The 21,231-nt window shown below is 46.5% G+C and overlaps 1 protein-coding gene across 2 annotated transcripts in view; it reads right to left on the reverse strand.

The window, feature by feature from the left end:
• Positions 1-1,122: 1,122 nt before the first annotated feature.
• KLHDC1 (kelch domain containing 1) overlaps positions 1,123-21,231 on the reverse strand; it is a 38,567-nt gene continuing 18,458 nt past the window's right edge. For both annotated transcript variants that reach the window (XM_053252129.1, XM_053252121.1), the window contains exons 11-13: positions 15,373-15,457; positions 14,258-14,310; positions 1,123-4,112 (exon numbers count right to left, since the gene is read on the reverse strand). In XM_053252129.1, the coding sequence (XP_053108104.1) occupies positions 3,938-4,112; positions 14,258-14,310; positions 15,373-15,457 (313 nt within the window). In that variant the 3' untranslated portion in view covers positions 1,123-3,937. The remainder of the gene's footprint in view (positions 4,113-14,257; positions 14,311-15,372; positions 15,458-21,231) is intronic.

The following is a 21,231-nucleotide window of genomic DNA, read 5'->3' on the forward strand; positions in this document are numbered from 1 at the left end:
TCTCACCTGTCAATCCACTCTGAAAATCTGGAGGTCCACAGAGAGTCTCATGTTGGAAAACCTAGTTGGGCAATTTCCAAGTCCTAGTAATCATTAAGCGAAGCAGCCTTACCAATAAGTCCACAACGGTTACTGGCCACCTTTTACCAGCACGGCCGCCTGCACACCCCAATGGGAGCCGTGTTTGCCACTTCAGTGGTCCAAGTGAAAAAAGGACCAACTATCTTCCAGGCCACCCCAAGTTCCCTGCATGGAAGCACTCACTGTAGGGGAGGTGGGGGGGGCTCCTACTTGGGTGGGCCCCAAGAGTCCTTCTGCTGCCACCACATGGAGGCTCTGGCCCGAGAGTTAAGTCACGTTTCTTCTGCCAAGGCTTAGGGTGGTCACCTGAACCTCCAGACTGAGATTCATGGTGGAAAAGTCTTAACAATGGCTGCTAGTCTGGTGGCTGTGGGCCACCTCCAGCCTCAGAGGCACGATGCCTCTCAATACCAGTTGCAGGGGAGAGAAGGCATGCATATACCTCTTGCCTGTGAGCTCCCCAGAGGCATCTGGTGGGCCACTGTAGCGTGAAACAGGATGCTGGACTAGATGGGCCTCCTTGGGCCTGATCCAGCAGGGCTGCTCTGATGTTCCCATAAAGCTGGGGAGTTGTGAGGAAATTCTCACCAGCACCTGGGAGGGCAATGCTTCATAACACCCAGAGATTAACTTCTTCAGAAGCAGAACAAGGTTACCTGATTGGTAAGGGAGCAGCTGAGTTCTGGGACAGTTTCCTGCTCAGAAGCAGAAGGGTTCTGACTGTCTTGAGCAAATATTCTTCAAGCTGAGAAATATCCTGTTCTCCCCCCCACCCCCCGCCTGCACTTCCACTATGACCTCTGCCCAGCTGCTTCTCACAAACATCCCATCCCATTGACTTAAATGGGGCCAGTTTGGGTTTTAAAAAAACAAAAAAATCCTTAGGGTTTTCCCCTTCCTTATCAAAAGGTTTTGACCACCAACATATCTGCGTGTCACCCGACTCGCCCACAGGCATTCTGGTTCTCTGTCCATAAGAGTCCCAAATATTAGCACTTTCAAAAATAGTATATAAGTATGATTATATAATGGACACAATACTATAAGAACTTCACATTTTTAATTCCATATTGCAAGAGAAAAATTCACATACACTTCTGTAGAAATGGTAAAACATGAAAGAAAATACAAGTGGTAAAGGCACTTATCTGGAACTGATTCTGAAAAGAGAAACTTAAAAATAGATATTTCCCTATCAAATGTGTATATGTTTGTCCTTATGTATGGAGCCATCACAGAAGATGCTACAGAAGCTCAAGGTGAGTCTGCCCTGGTCAGGATTCTAGGGCCACATTCTGAGTACCTCCATTGCTCCTCAGGGGGCTGTTTCACAAGAAGTCGGGCTGCCCTCCCGACCCCGGCATGCAAAGAGGGGCTGCAGGGACAGGACTGGTGCTTGCTTGCAACTCCCCCAGTCCCTCCCTGCAGGCCTGTGCTGTTGTTGCGCAAGCAGCCAAAACATCCCCACTCTGCCTGCCCAGTGGAAGTGTGCCAGAAGCCTGGCCCTCAGTGGCGTATTTCCTCGCTTCCAGAGTACAGGAACATTTCAGCTGCTCGTGAAAGAGCACGCATGTAGAGGGACTGGGAGAACTGCAAGAGAGCTCCAGTCACATCCCGGCAGTCCCTCTTGACACGTGCACTTGGGCAATCAAGCCACTCCTAGCCAGGTTATGTAGAGAGTTCACTGAAATCAAGGACACAATCCATTAGAAAGAAAGTTCTCTTGCACAAGTCCCCTTGCAAGGGAGTTTTGCATGAACATTCCTGTGCTCTGGCGTAGCTCCCATTAATTTCCTAAGGCTTGCTCCAGAGAGCTTTCTTCCCAGTGGATTGCACCCTTTGTCACAAGAGAACACCTGTGGGCTGATTTTTTGAATATGCAGCGGCCCTGACAAAGGAAAGCAAATGGAACCAGATGCTCTTGTGCAGAGGATAGGAGAAGAAATGCTCTCCATCACCATGCGTGCCGATGCCCATTCCAAGATCTGTTTCTAGCTGGGGGAGGGGCACACTTTGAGGTGCTGCCAGCATGCCTTAGGGCTCTTCTAAATTACTGGGCTTGGACAGATGTCAGAACTACTTTTTAGATCTCCAGCTATGAACACAAAGCTGGAGACACAGGTGAAAAAGTGTGGCTCTGGTCTGAGTTGTTCCAGTGATGGAATCAAGGGCTCTTGCCCACAAAGAATGGCACAGAGTTGGCCAACTTTGTGTTCTTTGCTTTTAACAGAGAGATTCAGCAGGTGGAGATCTCTCCTCACACCATCTGCAGGCTAACAAAGCTTCACCTTGGCACAATGCTGTTAAAGGCACATGAGACATTCCAGGGCAGAGGGCAGGGAGGGGGCAACACTAGCTAGCCCATGCGACAGGAGAACCATCTTTATTCTTTAACAGCACCATGGCAAAGGGAAGCTTTTGCCCAAGCCAGTTGATTCCAGGACTGCTACCGCCTTGTTACATACTTGCCAGTGGCACTAGTGTACATAGCCAAAAGGGCATGAATCTGGTGCCAGAAAGGGACATCTCTGCCCTATAATGCTTTTCAAGTACTGTGTGCCTTTGCCACAAGTCAGTAGCTTCACTAAAATTGCTGGATCTATTCAAGTGCTTAATAAAATATCTGATTTGTTACAAGATGGACATTTTCAGGCACCAACATTGTCAGATACATGTGGCCTAGCCACTTGTTTGATAAAGTCCACAGCTGCTGCTGCTCAATAAAAACAAAAAAACCCATATTCCAAATGCTACCTTATGGTTGCAGCAGAAAAAGCAAGGAGGCAAAGAATGTATATAAATAAAAATTCATTGCCTTTTCTTCATCATGAGGATCAAACATCTCCACAAAGAGAGACATAAATATGGCTTCTGATGTTAAATGAGCGTCTTGTATTGCAGGAAGCCCCTCTCCAAGTTTCCTAGGTGTTAGAGTAAGTACTCTGTCCTGCAAACACCCCTTGCCTACTCCATTATTACTGGGCCTAGCCTCAAAACAATCCAAAGCAGCACTTAAGGTCAAAAACAAGCTGCATATATTGAGGAAGATCAAGGGTTAAATATAAAAAGCTGCTTCATGTTTTTTGTTCACAATGGTAAGTCAGTAAAAGCTATGCTATTCAAACACATGGCAAATCTGAGTGATGGTCTCTATTAACATAAACAAGAAAATAATATTTCTAGAAACACTTTTTACAATAAAATATTTTCAAAGTTAAATACAAACTTTACACATCCAGAGTGCAGTTACGTCTAACATTTTCAAAACTGTGATTACAGCAAAACAATGCTCAGTGCAAAATTTTTGGATTTGCACAGTTTAAAAAAATGTTTAACACAGTGCAAACCTGTAAAGGTAAACCCACTTCAATGTGATTCTTTAGAGCGGAGCCACAACAGGGTCCATCATACTTTCAACCCAGCTTTTGATTATGTAATCCAAAGAATATATTTTTTAGACTGCAATTGGGTTCAAATAATTCCCCTTTTCAGACGATGGCCAAAGTGCAGCAACTCACAGAAAGATGGCCAAATACAACTTTCTTCTAGTGAAGCCTTCTTCACAAGTTTAACATTAACAATAATGGAATCAACTGTGGGATACCTTGTATGAACTAGCTCAATAAGCTCAAGACAGTTTGGTGTTAAACTTCAGAACCCCTAAGTGGAGCTATTACCACATGGATAACACAACTGTAACTGTTTCTTATGCATCAAGAAATCAGAGAACATTTCTGTGTCTCCAGACCTCACCTGACCTTAGAAAGACAATCCATCAAACAGCTGACTGGTAACATTTCAAAATGATCTCCAACAATGGTCTGTACTGTGCATCTCAATCCATGCGGAACAGTTGCTAGGAAACATTAATCTTCTCCTGCCCTTCTGCTTCAGCTTTTCTCCCTTGGCGATAGTTCACTGCAGCCCAAAAGGTTGTTTTAACCAAAGCCTGTTCCAGAAGTTTGGAAGGTAACCAGGATATTTGGTTCTCTAAGAGGCCAGCATTTTTGCCAATGCAATCAAGGCTCAGCCTGAAAGGAATACACCAGAATTACAAAACATCTCCAACTAATTATGTCAGCTGGCTTACCTGTAACTTGGGTTCTTCTAGTGGTCACCTGTGCTCCTACACAATTGGGCTTTGCATCTGCGCAGAGACCTCGGAGTCTTCCCAAGCGGAAAAGTTTTCTCTCAACTGGGCGGTAGCCCCAGCCCCTATGGAGCAGTATGCCTGCGTCAGGGGCATAGCGAGGCCCCCGGGGGTAGGCTTGTGAAGGCCTCCAAAACGTTTCGGCGCTGGGGGCAGTTTCGGCGCCGAAACGCCGATGGGGGTAGCACGTTAAGGGCGGGGGAGGGTGTACTCACCCCTCCCGCCGCATTTCCCCCACCAGCGTGCTGTCGTTTTGAAGCCCCTCAGGGCGGCAGCGTTCCTCCCTGCCGCCCCGTTTCCCCATCGACCGGAAGTGGCCAGAAGTCGCGGGTGCACGGGCACTCACGACTTCCAGGCGACGGGGGAAATTGGGCGGCAGGGAGGAACGCTGCTGCCCCGAGGGGCTTCAAAACGACAGCGCGCCGGCGGGGGAAATGCGGCGGGAGGGGTGAGTACACCCTCCCCCACCCTTAAAGTGCTACCCCCCGTCGGCACCGAAGATCTTCGTGCACATCCCTACCCGGGGCCCCAGGGACAAAATCTTTGTAGGGGGCCCCCCTCTATTGTCTGTGCGAAGTGCATGCGTGCCCCAAGCCACACACCCTGTGTCTGACATCAGACGCAAGGAGCAGGGCAACAAACATCGCCGCTGCTTATCTATGCCCCTGCTTGGCTGGGCCTCTTCTCTCTGGCTGGCCGGTGTGCCTCTCTCTCTCGCCAGCCAGCTGAACTGTGGACATTCGCAGTTCGACTACTGACGTTGCATGTCCATTATGTCATTATTTCTTGTTTACAGTCAGGCAGGTATTATTGACTGGTTTGTCAATCCAGACATCGAGTCCTTTCCAAGGACCTGGGATGGCTGAATTTTATCATCAATACTGTTGGTTACTAGAGATATTGTCGCAGAATATAGGCTGTTCCCAGTAAAGTTGCTTTTTGTAACTGGCTGATGGTGATTTCTGTGGCCCTGATGGTGTTGAGGTGCTCTTCAAGGTCTTTTGGAACTGCACCCAGGGTGCCAATTACCACTGGGATTATTTTGGTCTTCTTCTGCCACAACCTTTCAATTTCAATTTGTAGATCTTTGTATTTTGTTATTTTTTCTATTTCTTTTTCTTCTATTCTGCTATCCCCTGGTATTGCTATGTCGATTATTTTAACTTGTTTTTCTTTCTTCTCGACTACAGTTATATCTAGTGTATTGTGTGGCAGATGTTTGTCTGTTTGCAGTTGGAAGTCCCATAATATTTTTGCATCTTCATTTTCGACAACTTTTTCAATTTTATGGTCCCACCAATTTTTGGCTACAGGTAGCTTGTATTTTTTGCAGATGTTCCAGTGTATCATCCCTGCTACCTTGTCATGCCTTTGTTTGTAGTCAGTCTGTGCCATCTTTTTACAACAGCTGATTAGGTGGTCCACTGTTTCCTCTCCTTCTTTACAAAGGCGGCACTTGCTGTTTGTTGTTGATTTTTCGACTTTTGCTCTTATTGCATTTGTTCTTAGTGCCTGTTCTTGTGCAGCCAGTATTAAACCCTCTGTTTCTTTCTTCAAGTTGCCATTTTAAAGCAATTGCTTATTATTATTATTATTATTATTATTATTATTATTATTATTATTATTATTATTACATTTATATCCCGCTCTTCCTCCAAGGAGCCCAGAGCGGTGTACTACATACTTAAGTTTCTCTAACAACCCTGTGAAGTAAGATTAGGCTGAGAGAGAAGTGACTGGCCCAGAGTCACCCAGCTAGTATCATGGCTGAATGGGGATTTGAACTCGGGTCTCCCCGGTCCTAGTCCAGCAGACTTCCACAGTGGGAACTGCGCATGTGCGCAGCTCAGCTGGCTGGATGGGGGGGCACACCAGCTGGCCAGGAAGAGGCCCAGCCCAGCCACAGTGCCCGCCACCGCCACACCGGGGCAGTGGCAGGACAAGAGCAGGAGCGGCGGCAGTCCAGTCTCTTTGGGGGCCCCTTGGGAGCCCCCTCACCCTCTGGGCCCAGGGACATTTGTCCCTGTTGGTCCAATAGGCGCTATGTCCTCTTCAGTCACCAGCTGTCCTCTTCAGTCACTGAGTCCGGTGACCTAAAAGACTAAGAGGGGAGGATGTGTGTGTGTGTGTAAGAGCACAGATGACCACTAGAAGATCCCAAGTTACAGGTAAGCAACCCGACTTTCTTTGACGTGGTCTCTGTGCTCAACACAATTGGGCATATAGCAAGCTGCACCCTGTGCCAATCTTACCTGGAGGCAGGACATCATGCAAAGAGCGATTGTAAGACTGCCGTATCCAAGGCAGCATCTCTGAGGGAGCAGATGTCCAAGGTGTAGTGCTGCATGAAGGAGTGAGGTGATGTCCATGTGGCGGCCTGGCAGATGACTTCGAGAGGAATGGATCTGTCAAAAGCTGCAGACGCCACCATAGCTCAGGTGGAATGGGCTTTTAGAGGTGAAGGTGGTGTTTTCTTAGTGATTTTGTAGAATAGGGAGATGGTGGGTGACCCAATGAGAGATAGTCTGAGCAGAAGCTTGTCTGCCGTGGTTGGGAGCAAAATGAGGGCCGGAGGGAAACGCCAATCTTTTGTCCAATGGAGATAGTAAGCTAGGGCCCTTCTCACATCTAGCGTGTGTAGGTGTCGCTGGGCATCATCTAATGGGATCTGGGAAAAGACGGGTAGAGAAAGAGGCTGTGACTGGTGGAAGGAGGAGACAACTTTAGGAAGGAAAGCGACTGCCCCAGGGCTTTGGAATAAGCTTCCTGCTGAAATAAAAGCATCTCCTTCTTGGTTTGTTATCAGGAAGAACCTCAAGACACTACCTCAGACTTTTAATTAGAACTAATTTTAATAACTTTAAAAACTTGTTTTAATAATTTTATTCTATTGTTTTTATTGTCATGTATTTTAATTGGTGACTTTTAAATATTTTAAATTTTGTACACCACCTAGAGATATACATATCAGGTGGTATAAAAATAAGATAAATACATAAATAAAATATAGCCAAGAAGTTGTTGAATGACACAAGCTCTGTGGCTACATTGAGCAGTTACTGTAGATGTCAAGGAAAGGATGTATTGAATCCTGCGTTTGGGTAGGTACAGCCTCGCATGGGAGGAGCTGAAGAGGAGGTCTAAGAATTCTATGCAATGTGTAGGGACGAGTTTGGACTTCTTGTTGTTTATCTGGAGGCCTAGACTGGTTAGAAGAGATGGTGGAGCGGATCACTTGTTGGAGGGGTTGTCTGCTACCAGGAGCCAGTCATCTAAGTAGAGGAAGAGTTGTATGCCCTGTTGTAAAAATGCCACAATGGGGGTCATACATTTTGTAAAGACGTGTGGCGCGGAGGCAAAGGCCGAAGGGCAGGGCTCTGAATTGGTAAGTCTGGCCTTGTAACAGTGAAGCAGAGGTAGTGGCGGTGTTGTGGGTGGATGATGAGGTGGTAGCACGCATCCTTGAGATCTAGGAAAGCAAGCCATACACCCCTGTGTAGAAGGGTAAGGATGGTAGGTATGGTGACCATCCGAAAACGTCTGTAGATTATAGAACGGTTGAGGTTTTGAAGGTCCAGGATGGGGCGGAGACTGTGAAGTAGGTAGAATGGAAACCAAGGGAGTTCAGGTTGAGAACTGGTTCTATGGCGTGTTTGTCTAGTAATAATCTGACTTTTGACAGCAGCAAGTCAGGAAAGTCAGGGGTAGAAATTGGGAGGTTGAACAGGGGTATGGAGGAAAATTCAGGGCATAGCTGACTCTGAGGATAGTGAGGAGCATTAATCTGAGGTGATCGACTCCCAACCCAGGAGAAAGGGAGAGAGACGGGTCCTGAACAGGCTCTGGAAGGACAAGTCACTACTTCTTAGAGAAAGACTGCGGTGGTCTGGACTTTGGAGCGGACTGGTGCTGTGTGGTGAAAGAAGATTAGCGGCCATAAGGCTGGTATTTTGGAGAGTGAAAGGAGCAATTTCCATGGTGATAATGTTGTTGGGGCCGTGGCGGAGGTGGTTTGTTCCACCTGTTGGACCTGAATAGTCTGGTAGGCTGAGGTTGACTGCTGATTGAATGAGCAGTATTACGGAGGCGTTGAACTTTTTGCAGGGTTTCGTCAGTCTTTTCCCCAAAGAGAGCTTCTCCTTCAAAGGGAAGGTCCTCTATACATGCGCGGGCAGCAGAAGAGGAGGGCTGTAAGCCTGAACTTGGCGGGGAAGCATTCGTTTCCCCGAGTTGTTGAAGGCAGAGCCGCTTGCTGAGAAGATTTTAATGCTTGTTCCCACAGGCACAATTTATGGTGGGAGGCATAGTTTTTCCTTGCTTGCTTAGTATATTTAGCACACTACGAGCAAGCGTTGATCTTGTGTGCCTCGCCGAGGCAAGTCAGACAGTGGCTGTGTCCGTCAGTGGAGGGTAGTTTAGCCTCCATTTTTGAAATCAAATTTGAAAGTAACTTTGCTGGCCATAAGCAAGCCAGAAAGCCAGAAACACTGAGCCCTAATGGGCAGGGCAAGGACAAATAAAGATGCAAATGAAGAGCAGATAAAACTAAACTAAAAGCAGAAAGAGAGAGAGCGCGTGCAAAATATCAAGGGGAAGAAGGTGAAATCTCTCTCTTTTTCCAGCTTGGAGCAACTCACAGTCGACCTGTCGGCGGATGAAGGAAGACTGAGGAGGACAGCTGGTATGCATGCGTACTGCTCCATAGGGGGGTGGGGCTACCGCCCATTTGAGCTAAAACCTTTCAGCTTGGAAAGGCTCCGATGAGGTCTCTGCGCAGGTACAAAGCCCAATAGTGTTAAGCACAGAGACCACGTCGAAGAACACTTATAGAAGAAAACAATGACCACAGCGTAAACTACACCCCATAGTAGCAAGGCCTGCAGCCTGACTCTCACCTCAGCTATAAACTCACAAGGTGGCTTTGGGCAAGTCAGTGCCTCTCAGCTTCAGGCCCTCATCTGCAACATGGGGATAACAATATGACCTATCTTACAGGGCTGTTCTAAGGCTGCTGCTGCTGCTGCTAAATATTTATATACAGCCTTTCAATAAAAGTTCACAAAGCTGTTTTCATTAAAAAAGAAATAAGATTGTCCCCTGTCCTTGAGGAATTTGACTCCAGGGTACGCAAAGGACTGCTTGTTCCCACAAGAGGAGTCTGCCCACTTGTGGAGAGCGCTGGGCAAGACCTTGCGCCTCCACATCTCTCTTTCATCTGAGTTAGGCTGTGGTGATGTGAGATGGAGCCTTCTCGGTACCAGTGCCTCAGCTCTGGAACCCCCTCCCCACAAATCCCATCTCACCCCTTCCCAGAAACATGGTGATGACTGCCTTGCTTCAGTGGAATGAAGCATTTAATGTGAAACGACTGGTCTCAAATAGGATTTTTTTTCCTTTAAAAAAAAAATCTGCTTTTATTGTTTTGTTTATTTGATAGGTTTGATTTTACTGTATAGAACTTTGTTCTTGTGTGAGCCACTCAGGGGGCCCTACCTGCCCCACAAGTGGCATACAAATGTCAAGCTATGTACATCATCAATAAAACTGCCCTGTCAATGGTTTTAGGTTCATGGCCAAGAGGTGGAATTCAACACACCCAAGAAGACCCACTGAATCTGTGTGAAACACGTGCACCCAGTGCGCATGGTCCGACACTCTGGAGAATGATAGGAGAATGATACGTTGACACTTACCTGGAAGGTCATTCTCCTCAGTAGAATGGAGTGCATCCTAGGATGGGTTGTTCCTCCCAGCTGCTCAGAGACAGGGCCAACCAAAAGACGACACATCGAGCCAGTGGGAGGGATCAACCCCTCAGGCTCCAGGATTCGAAGCCCTGAAAATATGCACTCAGGTGCCAAAAGTTTAAAACTCAATGGACTAAAGCTCCTGCTAACTTGGCAAAGAGGCACCTTGTAACAGGGTGGTTCTCTTTATTTAGCAGGGGGAGAGTAACTGGCCCTATCCACCCCCAGCACAGTTCCTCCAGTGACTGTTGCTGGTGTCTATCTGATGTTTCTTTTAGGTTGTGAGCCCTTTGGGGACAGGGATCCAACTTATTTATTTGTTATTTCTCTGTGTAAACCACTCTGAGCCATTTTTGGAAGGGCGGTATAGAAATTAAATGAATGAATGAATGAATATAACCACTGTAACCACATTACACAAACAACAAACCGAAGGGAAGGAAAAAAACCCAAAGGATTTGCCTTAACACTATTGCAAAACCCAAGGAAACTGGCAGACCACCCTGAAAGGAAACTGCCCGACAGAATAGCAAGAAAGAGGACCAGACGAACACGGGTGGGGAGGATACACTCTGGCCTACTGAGAATGAGCTTTCAGGTAAGTGCCAACATACCATTCTCCCTCAGTAAGAAGAATGTACCCTACCAGAGCCCCCTAAATTCCCGGGCAGAAGAGGCGGCTTGTCCTATGAGGGCAGCACCTGCTGCGGCACCTGGCGACCAAACGAGGCATCTGCTGATGCTAAAGTTTGGATCTTATAGTGCTTAAAGAAGACAGAAACAGATTACCAGGTGGCTGCCCTGCAAGTGTCGGCCAATGGGGCCAAATTGACTTAAGGTGGCCGAAGTTGCCGTGCTCCTAGTAGAATGGGCAAGGACCCTTTTAAGAGAAGACTGCCCTTGGGATGTATAAGCCAGGTTAATGCATTGACAAATCCACGCAACTAAGGTGGCATTAGATACCTTCTGGCCCAGGAAGCATTCCCAGAAGGATACTGGGAGGAAATACACCCCCTTGAGGGTGGCAGGAGACATCCACCAGGCATGGGATGATGCTACTTCTCTGCTCAGAGACAACTTGAGACATGACCTTTGAGCAATTGTGTCCTGCCAGTGGAGAAGTGCCCACTGTAGAGGACGGGAGTGAAACCTTGCCCAAGGGGTTAGCCCTATGGCGGACACCATGGTGCCCTGCAACTGGCTAAGGGAAAGAAAACTGGCCCTCAGATGACACTGAAGTGTTGAACAAGCCGAGATCAGCTTTTGCCTTCATGGAGAAGGAAGGGAGGCCTCCCCTTTCATGGTGCTGATGAGGGCTCTGAGGTGGAGAATACTGGTTCGAGGGGACAGGGAGTTCTTTTGGATGTTCACAATGAAACCATGCTCCTGAAGACACTGGAGTGTGTCCTGCACATCCCTGAAGCTCTTCTGGACAGATGGCAACCTGATCTGGATATTGTCAACGTAAGGATGGAGATGAACCCCACTGGTTCTCAAGCTTGCCATGAGTGCCACCATGATCTTGGTGAATACCTAGACGCAGTAAGAGACCAAAGGGGAGGGCCCGGTACTGGAAGTGAACCAGAGGTGCCTTCTGTCCAGGACATGAATCGGGACATGCAGGTTGGCCTCCTTCAGGTCAACTGAGGTAAGAAAGTCCCAGGGGCATAACGAGGCTGGAGTGGGCCCAGAGACAAAATTTTAAAATGGGCCCCTCGCTGATACACACACACTCACTTCACATGTGACTTGCCTCTGGGGGGTCCCTCGAGGCATGGGGGCCCCCAGGCAGCCGCCTCCCCTTGCCTAATGGTAGTTACGCCCCTGGAAGGTCCCCAATTTGCACTGCCATCAGAATGTAGTGGAACATCTCCATCCCGAACCCCTTTTTCCGGAGGAAGTGGTTCACAAACTTCATATCCAGGATGGATCTCCATTTCCCACTCTTCTTCAGAGCGAGAAAGAGAACAGAGCACACTCCCTGGCGATGTTTGGAGGGGAGCATGGTTCTATAGCCTGTAAAAGATGCTGAACTGCAGACATTAGTGAATGTTTGCCCTTCTTCCTCAATCTGGGAGAGGGTAAAAACCTGTTTTTGGGCTGGGACACGAACTCCAAAGAATACACTTGAGAGATAGTTTGCAAGATCCAAGCGTCCTTGACCATGTGGGTCCAAACGTGGGCAAACTCTTGCAGCCACCCTGCTATGGGAGGGCTCGAGGCACTGGTTGTTATTGCACTTAAGCCCAGGCTGGGAGGACTGAGAGCTTTTCTTGTCGTCTCGAAAGGAGTTCCGTGGCTTAGACCAGGAAGGTTGGTCCTCCCTTGGCTGTCGAAAGCGAAAGGAAGACTTTGGGCTTTTAAACTGAGGCGGGGCTGTTTTATTTATTTATTACATGTTTTGACAGATCTACAATCCTCCCTGAAGGAAGACCAAGGCTCGGGTGGACAACTGAGTGGCATCCAGTGATGAGTTGGCCATAAAGGCCGCTGCCTTGTTAAGCTTATAAAGCTTTTGCCAACGTTCGGCAGCTTCTGGGGGCACCAGGAGTAGGAGATCCCTGATCCACAGCTTAGATGAATGGGTGAAAGTAGAATTTGCCACAGAGGCGTGCATAGAGAGAGTGGCCGCCTCTTGTGATCTGCGAAAGGCAGCATCACATTTCTTGTCCTCTTGATTTTTAAAGAGGTTTTCCCCTTTTGGGGGCAGAACAGCACCTGTGATGAGGGCGGAAACTTCTGCATTGGCCAAAGGTACTTTGAGCATGGCCCTCACCCAACTGGGAACAGTATAGGAACTCCTGATAGTAGGGGAAGGACCCCTGCCCTCAGCAGGTTTGTCCCATTCAGCCTGAATGGTGCTCAAAAATAAGTGAGGGCATGGAACTACCACCCCCTGTGCACGAGCCACCAGGAGAACTTCTGGGTCCCATTCAACTTGATAGGGGGCAAAGGGAATGGCACCCTCCAACTTCAGAGTTTTTCTAGCCTTATGAAGCAGAACAGGAAAGTCTTGCAGAGAAAACAGCCTGTGGGAAACCGATTGGGCAAAATCTGCCGCCTCCTCAGAGTTCCCCTCCTTCTCTGTCAGACTCTGCAACCTCAGGGTCTGTAGGCTCAGGATGATCGAGCATAACAGGAACCTCAGGATTAGGCCCATGGGGTGACAAACTGGGTGGCTAGAAGGGGACGTTTGTTCCCCTCATGAGAGGGAGACACACTAGAGGAGTTTCTAGACTGTGGCTTGCATTTCTTATTTTTATCCCTCTTGTTGGAGCGCCCCCTAAGGGTGCTATGATTTGGCACAGGCCCTGCTGGGGGTTGCAACCTGCCTTCAAAATTGGTGGGAACTTTGGTCAGGAGCCATTTGCCGGGTTCCTCAGTTACTATATGCCTGAATACTGCTTGCAGACTCTCTGCAACTTCTTCCTCTGGTTTCTGCCTTCTGCAGCCTCTCCCGCACCAGACTGGCTGTAGGAGTCAGGTCCCCCCCGACATCACCCCAGCAGCCACCAACCTTTGAGTCCTGGAAATCCGGGCCACTCCAGCAATACGGGCATCTGTGCAGGCTGGGCTGGGAGCAAACCAGCCCCGCCGTCCTCTGTGGCTGGGGCGTCCTTTGCCCGGCAGGTGCTAAGCCATGGCTGCTTTGAAGAAGTGCTCTTTCCCACGGCCTTAGAAGTCAATTTTCCTGCCATGCAGGAGGATTGATCCCTTGCCTGCCGTGCCATGGTGGCAGCAGTAGCAGATGCTACTGCACAGGCCCAAGCCTTGTCAAATGTCAAGGTGGTGATAGAATCCTCAGAGAGACAGGGAGACACCCCTCTCTCGCTACTGCCGGTCCGTGCAAGAGAACCCGGGAAGTCAGAGAGGCCTGACACAAACCATCTCCCTTCCCCCAACTCACGGCTGTAACAGAGCAACAAAAAACAGCTCCTGCTCTGAGCAAGACAGGGCGAAGCCTGAAGGGTTGATGCCTCCCACTGGTTCGATATGTTGCCTTCTGATCAGCCCTGTCTCCAAGCAACTGGGAGGAACAACCCATCCTAGGATACACTCTTACTGAAGGAGAATGCTCTAGTCAAATCAGTCATCTCAATACGTGTGGTGCAATCCCTGGCTCACACAGAATAGAAAAGGACAGTCCCTGCATGTGCACTGAAGAGGGTAGTTACCTCTTATGTTTTGTGACATATAACTACTAAAAACTGTGTGCTGTATTATACTATGCTAGAGATTTGACAGTATGGTAACACTCTATGGTATCTCCTAAACTTACCTGAGAAGTGAGTATGGTTGTGTCTGAAAAATCAATAGATCACTGCAATGTCCCTAAGCAAAAACAAAACAGGTGTAAAATGAGCAAAATACACTGGTAGTCACCAAGTTATGCTGGAAACACAATCAACAGATAGGTATAAGATCCACTCTGCCAATCCACCAACATGTGCATGCATGCAGCAAATGCTGAACTGGCAGCTCACGGGATAGTTGGTGTAACTGAGACAGAAGAGCGTTTCTGAAGTGCATGTACAATTAATTTAAATTTTTAAAAAACTGTGAGCCTGGCCACTTTAAGAAGTCAAGCCAAGAACACTGTGCAGACTTTTCCTGAACAGGGTCTTCATGGAGAAAACTGACACTCAAGTACCTTCACAACCTTTGCTCACATAGCTTTTTGAGAAGTAGCAAAGATATTTCCTTGACATTGCCTCACCTGTTTATACATTATGCTTTTCCTACACATAAAGTGCTCCCGTATAGGAAAAAACATGAAACATATGCATGTACCATGACATGCATATGCTGAAAAGCCACCATGTGTACACACAGCAAAATGCATACACATTTCATATCATTTTAATGTTATTTTAAAGATGTATAGTACAGTATTTCTACTCCTAGAGCAGCTCACAAATGATATTAATGCTTAAAAAAAAGCCAACATCAAAACAAACAAATTACAATGTATCAAAGCAGCTGTAACAATAAAAGCAAAGCAGTAGGGGAGAAAATCCATTCAGGCAATATTTTAAAAGGCCTGGGGAAATTAAAAATGGTCTTTTTCTGATGCCAAAAGATGTAAGACAAGATGCCAGGCAAGCATCTTTAGGGAGCACAGAGTGCATGCACATTCAAATAATAATGAATTAAAAGCCCCCAAATGGTCAGCCAGTCAGTCTGACACAAAATGCAAAACATACAAGCAAGCAAAACAATTCTGATGATTCTGTCTCTCATAACTTTTGAGGCCTTTTCATATCAAAATGGACCTCAACTGAACTGGTTTTGTTTCCTTGAATTCTCTGCCATAAAAACATACATCATAAAGCATTTCAGTTAAGATCTGGCACTAGTCAAAGGTGTCATTTAAAAGGTGTTAAATGTACTGACTGTGTCCATGAAGTGCAAGTCATCTTTACTCCCTCCAAAGACCATCACTTCGCCTTCTTTACCAAGACAGGCCGTATGCCACAATCTACAAAATATTGCAGACATAGTCGGTTCCCAAAGAACAGCAAGTTTCAAAAACAAAAACCAAATACCCAACCCACATTTTCTAATGTTAAATAGCTTTCAAAAGGCTTTATTGTAAAGCAGTAGCTACCAGATCAGTATTGTAGACCTCCCCGCTTATTGTCCATTGCTTGGTAAATAGATTTATTGGAACAGAGGAGTCTCTTAGTGAGTGCTTGAGCTCATTAGTCTACTCAGATGGACCAAAGCATCTTCAAGATATTGTCAGCTCATTAACTGTAAGTAAAAGTAAAAACTGGACCATCTTATTGACCCATCTTACTGGACCACCTTATTACCAAGAGTGGATTGACTCAAAACATTTAACATAGCATGCTTTCCAATTCTTAAAATGATGCCTGCAATTATAATAATTTTGGATCAGCAAGATACATTTATATATAAGCAAAGAAACCAAAATAGTGGCTCTGTCTTGAGATAACTGATTAAATTCAGTGAGCACTATTAAAAAATGCTGCTGTGATCAGCATGGGCTTATTCTGGTTGTCTGAAGGTTTTCCCCTTCTCAAAATCCATTATCAGGTGCTCCATACTGTAGCCTGTGTAGCCTGGCATGCAACGCCTAGAGCAGGCGGGGGGGGGGGGGGGGGTTCAGGTTGGCTAAAAAAGGTTTGAAGCAGCAGCTGAGTGTTGCTTCTGGGAAGGGCTGAGAGAATGCACCGCCTTCCTCTTCGCCAAGGCATAAGACAGGGTTATAAGCAACAGCTCAAAAGCTCCTCCTGGTTACCTAGGTAAGCTCCCCCCACCCCCACTGTCTTCTCCTCAGCATTGCAAGCTAGGCTACAGGACTAATGGACAAGGAGCCAGTCACTAGTGTAGTGGAATAGCTGGCACAAAGGCCAAACTAGCTTGCTCAGAACTTCAGAGCAAGCAGGTGACCACTGAACAACCAAGCCATTTTAAGGATCCTTGGTTTCTTAGAGATGTTGGCCTCCATGCCAAACCACTTAGGGCAGAACCCAGGAGCAGTTTCTTGGAATGTCCGCTGCATGCCTTTCCTCCCTCCCCTGTGGGCCTCCTCATGCTCACTGCAGGAAAGAAGTCATGGAGACTTTATCGCCTGTGCTGACCCTGCTGGCTCTATAGGGTGGCATGGATTGACTTGGGCTTGTGCACTATGCCCAACCATACAGCAGGGGCCTGCTGCATTGCTCTCAGCCCAAATCAAAAGAAACAGACAAGCACAGAGGCAGAATCCACTTAAACAGCACTACCTTAAAAAAAACCTTTATGGGAAAATCACATGCAAAAAGAGCTCGTCAGATTTGCTTAGATGCAGCTTTCCAGAGAGTGAGCTGGTACAGAGGGCCTCGTGGGCCTCCCCTTCCCTGAACATGGGGTTTGAGTCCAAGAAAACAGGGCCTTCCATCTGTCCTCCTTTGCACCTTCCAAGGACTGAGGCTTTGCTGAATGTTAACCATTTTCAGAATCATGTTCAAGGGAAGGGTTGGGGGCCTTTTTGCACAAGCTAGTGCAAAATAAACAAATGGGTATGCACAGATACAAGAGAGTCAGAAATATAACCAATTGATAGAGATTTGTGATATAGATTTGTACCAATCATTTATGTTCAGAGAGCTTTACTGCACTGAGCTTAATTTTCTTTTTAGAATTAACTGACCAAGTGAAATTCACTGAGGTCAACAGGACTGCACAATTTGTCCCCTTTTGTTTATTTAACTACTGCAATAATAAGTACAAATTGACTGAGTGCTAAAGGTAATGTCTTACTTCATTCATTTCAGCAATTATTCACTGTTCTCCTTACACTAAACTCTATCCCACCTGTTCTCTTCCTCATACCTGTTGATAGCTCTGCCTCTGTCTTATCTGCATTAGGAAAACTCTGGCCTGGACTGGATCATCGCAGAACACTGGAAAGCCTTTCCTGCCTTGACTCTGTGGACCTCCTAGCTTGAAACCTGAGGCTTTTTTCTACAGACTGATAGAGTTTATGTCCTCTCACAGCTGCTCTAACTTAGCACCTAGACATTCTAATAAAGCATGTTATTTACATCATAAATCAGCTAAATTAACATCTTTTTTAAACAGATCCTCCATCTAGAATGAAATTAGCTGTTATAATTCAAATGCTCCAACTGAACTCTATAATGCATTTTATGTAACCCTCAGCAAGGGCCAGCTATGAAGAAAAGGTTAATAATTTTCTCAGCAGGGGTCTTATAGCAGGAGTGGCAGTTGAGAGAGACTATGCTATGAAAAACAGAACAAAAGCAAGCCCAGTGGTTATGCTGCGTTGAGTGCAAAGGGATGGGCAATGCCCAGAGGAAGGCTCTTGGCAATCTTCCTACAATCAGTGGGGCTAACACTCCAAGCTTGAACACTTAGAAGTAAACTTAAATCACACATGCATGTTGATCAGCTTGTTGACTGCAGTGTCAAGGACAACTTAGAACACACCACCTGAAACAATACTTCTCTTTTCCCGGGGATGCTGCACACACATTACTATGGGTCATGGAATGATACAAGAGTGATGGCTCAGATATTTGTGCTGTCATAAGCGTGGTGTAGTGTTCCTGATCTCCTCACCATGCTTAGGAGATTGGGAGTGCCCAGCATCTTCCTCCTCACTCCTCCTCAATCACACATGAATTCCCCACTACCTTCCCTTTTTGGAGCTAACCATGGTGCAGATTTACATATGCAAAGGAAGGTAACTATAAATTGGTAGGTATAACTCAGATTTGGTAGGATGACTCTCAAGATTGGAATGTAGGGATAGGATGATAGGATGAATGAAGGATATAACTTCTATTTTTAAAAGATGGCAACATTATGTAAAAAATGTATACACCTGCATATAAATCCAAAAGAGTGAACATGGCAGCCCAGTGGAGAACATCTGCATAAATCTATGTGGAGAAGGGGATAAAACAAAACTGTAGGCGGAGTCTACTATAGTGTGCCACACCAAGGCAATGATATGGATATTTCAAGGAAGCAAGAATTAGTCATATTGGGTGACTTCAGCTACCCTGACATTTGTTGAGAGACAAATAACTCTGCAAAATGTCAAATCTCCAATAAATGTCTGACATGTCTTGCTGACAACTTCCTCTTTCACAGAAGGTGGAGGAAGGAACAATAGAATTAGCTCGCCTTAACTTGATCCTAACCAGGGTGCTTTCCAGTTTACATACTACAACAGCGGTAGTTTACTTCAGCCTGGTAGGATTGTTATCGAAACTGTAAATAAAGACTGTTGCGCAAAGCCACCAGCCGGGGGAGCAGTCTTTTCTAGTGTGTGCAAACCTCCTACAACAGGAAAATACCACTATTTTTTGCAACATTGTAGCACTGTAACACAAAGATAATATCCGAAAGAAAATGTATCGGAAATGTGAATGGCACCTTGCTGACAGCGCAGGGACTGCAATGTTGAAACACAGGCAGTACGGAAGCACACTTAATGGACACGTAATGACATTGTTGTAGTGTGTAATCTGGAAAGCGCCCAGCAGGGAAGAGTTGGTCAGTGAAGTGGAAGCAAAAGGAGCTTTGGAGGAAAGTGAGCCTGGAATTGCTGGAATTCTTCATCTTACAGAAACCTAAAGGTCAAACATGTACATTGAATTTCAAGAAAGTCAATTTTAATATGCTTAAAGAATCACTATTTAGGGTTCCGTGGCTAGAGAAACAAGGAAAAAAGCACAAGATGGGTGGGAGCTCCCAAAGAAGTTGCTAAAGGTCAGTCACAATTCCAATGGGTGGGTGGAAGGGGGAGGCATACACAATGTGGCCATAATCAAAGCTGAAAATAAAAAAGGATACATATAAGAAAAAGAACTACTTCTATTACTACCACTACTACTACTAGAAGGAAGGACTCGCCAAGAATTAGTACAGACAAGTAGCCCCGACTCGGGCTGTGTTTCAGAACAGGAGGGTAGATTTGGGTTGTACATTAGCAGAATCTCCTTACTGGTAAAAGTGGTCCAACCATGGAACCAGTTCCCGGGGGTGGGGGTGGGCTTGGCTAGAGCTAGGAAGGCCTCTCCTGGGGATGGAGAGACTCTGGAATTCTTGCACTGAGCAGGAGGCTGGCCAAGATGGCTGACAAAGTCACCTTCTTATAATGAGATATTGTTTTAATAGTTTGAACATTGTTTTAAATTTTAAATTATTGTAACGTTTTAACCTTTTTATTTTTTTTAATTGGATTTTTGTCCCTCCCAGAGACTTGCATTTTGGGCAGTATGCAAACATGTCAAATAAATAAGTAAAATAAAATAAAGGCCCCCTCCCACTCTACAATTCTATGCACTAACTACCACTGCAAGCATGGCTAGAAGCAGGCTTGAAAACTCTGGTTTGAGCTCTTCACAGTGAGCCCTTGCATCAGTGCAACTGTGACACTGTACCATGGTTAGCTCCCAAAAGGGAAGGGAGGGAGTAATCTGTATGCAGCAGGGGAACTGGGGGAGAGAAGAAGGTGCACCAGCCTGCAGAGTTCTTATAATCTCCCAACCACGATTAAGAGATCAGCAACATGACAACGGCACCAAACCACAGTGTGCTGTACACGACGACTGAGTCAGCCCTGCTGTGTCCCAGTTTTCAGCAGATCTCCTTTCAGAGTGAAAACATTTAGAATTGCAGCCTTAAGTGGCTGACTATACACTCATGCCCCAGAATTTCAAACTAATATTTTGAAGCCAACTTTTACTGGATTGAGTCCATTACATTAAAAGTAACAAATAAAATTACGAAGATAGTTTAGACCAGTTTAAGGTGGTAACATTTCTTTCCCTGGAGAGGGTCACCTGCAGCATCTGGAATATAACAGGGCCACTTTGAGGAGGGGGTGGAGGGCAATGGGCCAGCCCCTGTCCCCATGGTGAACTTCCACCCCTCTCTCTTGCAATCCCCAGGCCTCCGGCTGGAATGGGTGCTGATGGGGGGGACCTTGGCATAATTCCCCATTCTGCCAGCATGAGCATGCTGTGTCTATGAAGTCTAGCTTGACCTGTAGGGACCCTCTAGCTCTGCATTTATAGAACTCGAGGCAAAGACAACGGAGGATTAGTGGGAAAGCTCACTTTGACACCAGACCACGTTGTGCCCACAGGTATGGTTCTACATGTGTGCTGCCCTGTAAGCTGCCTAATGCATTATGTATCTGCTTTGGAGACTTCAGAGGATGGGGCAGACTCTTAATCACTCTAAAGGGAAGCAACATTGTTGTTACTTTGCTCCGGTATGAACAAACTTGTGCATGTGCAGAGGGCGCATGTGGCACAGGAGCAAGGCTACCTACGCCTGGGGCACACTTCAGACCCACCTGATGTCCACACCATGATGTGGTGTTTGCACAGGGCCCACATACTCCAAGTCCAGCCTATAGGCCCTCTGCAAACGTCATGTCCAATGTGTGGAGGCAATCTCACTCCCTTGACGCCTGGACTCTCCTCCTCACACAGAGATGTTTGCTTGAACCTGGTCTTTAAGGTCCCAGTCCTAACTACAGTATAGCACAAAGCCATTTCCACTGAAGTCAATATGACTTCTTTCCCCCCAAATAAGTGTTAAGGTGAAAGTGCGAGGGCAGCAGAAAAACTAAGCCTTGAATAATGAAGGGCAGCAGAATAACGAAGGATCTCTACTGTGTAGAGTTAGGAAAATGATCATCTGAGTATTCAGATAAATCTCAATTGTGTTTGGGAAAGATTCAAACTTCATCCAAATGTTCCT

The sequence above is a fragment of the Hemicordylus capensis genome, chromosome 1 (assembly GCF_027244095.1).
Source record: "Hemicordylus capensis ecotype Gifberg chromosome 1, rHemCap1.1.pri, whole genome shotgun sequence".
Taxonomy (NCBI): domain Eukaryota; kingdom Metazoa; phylum Chordata; class Lepidosauria; order Squamata; family Cordylidae; genus Hemicordylus; species Hemicordylus capensis.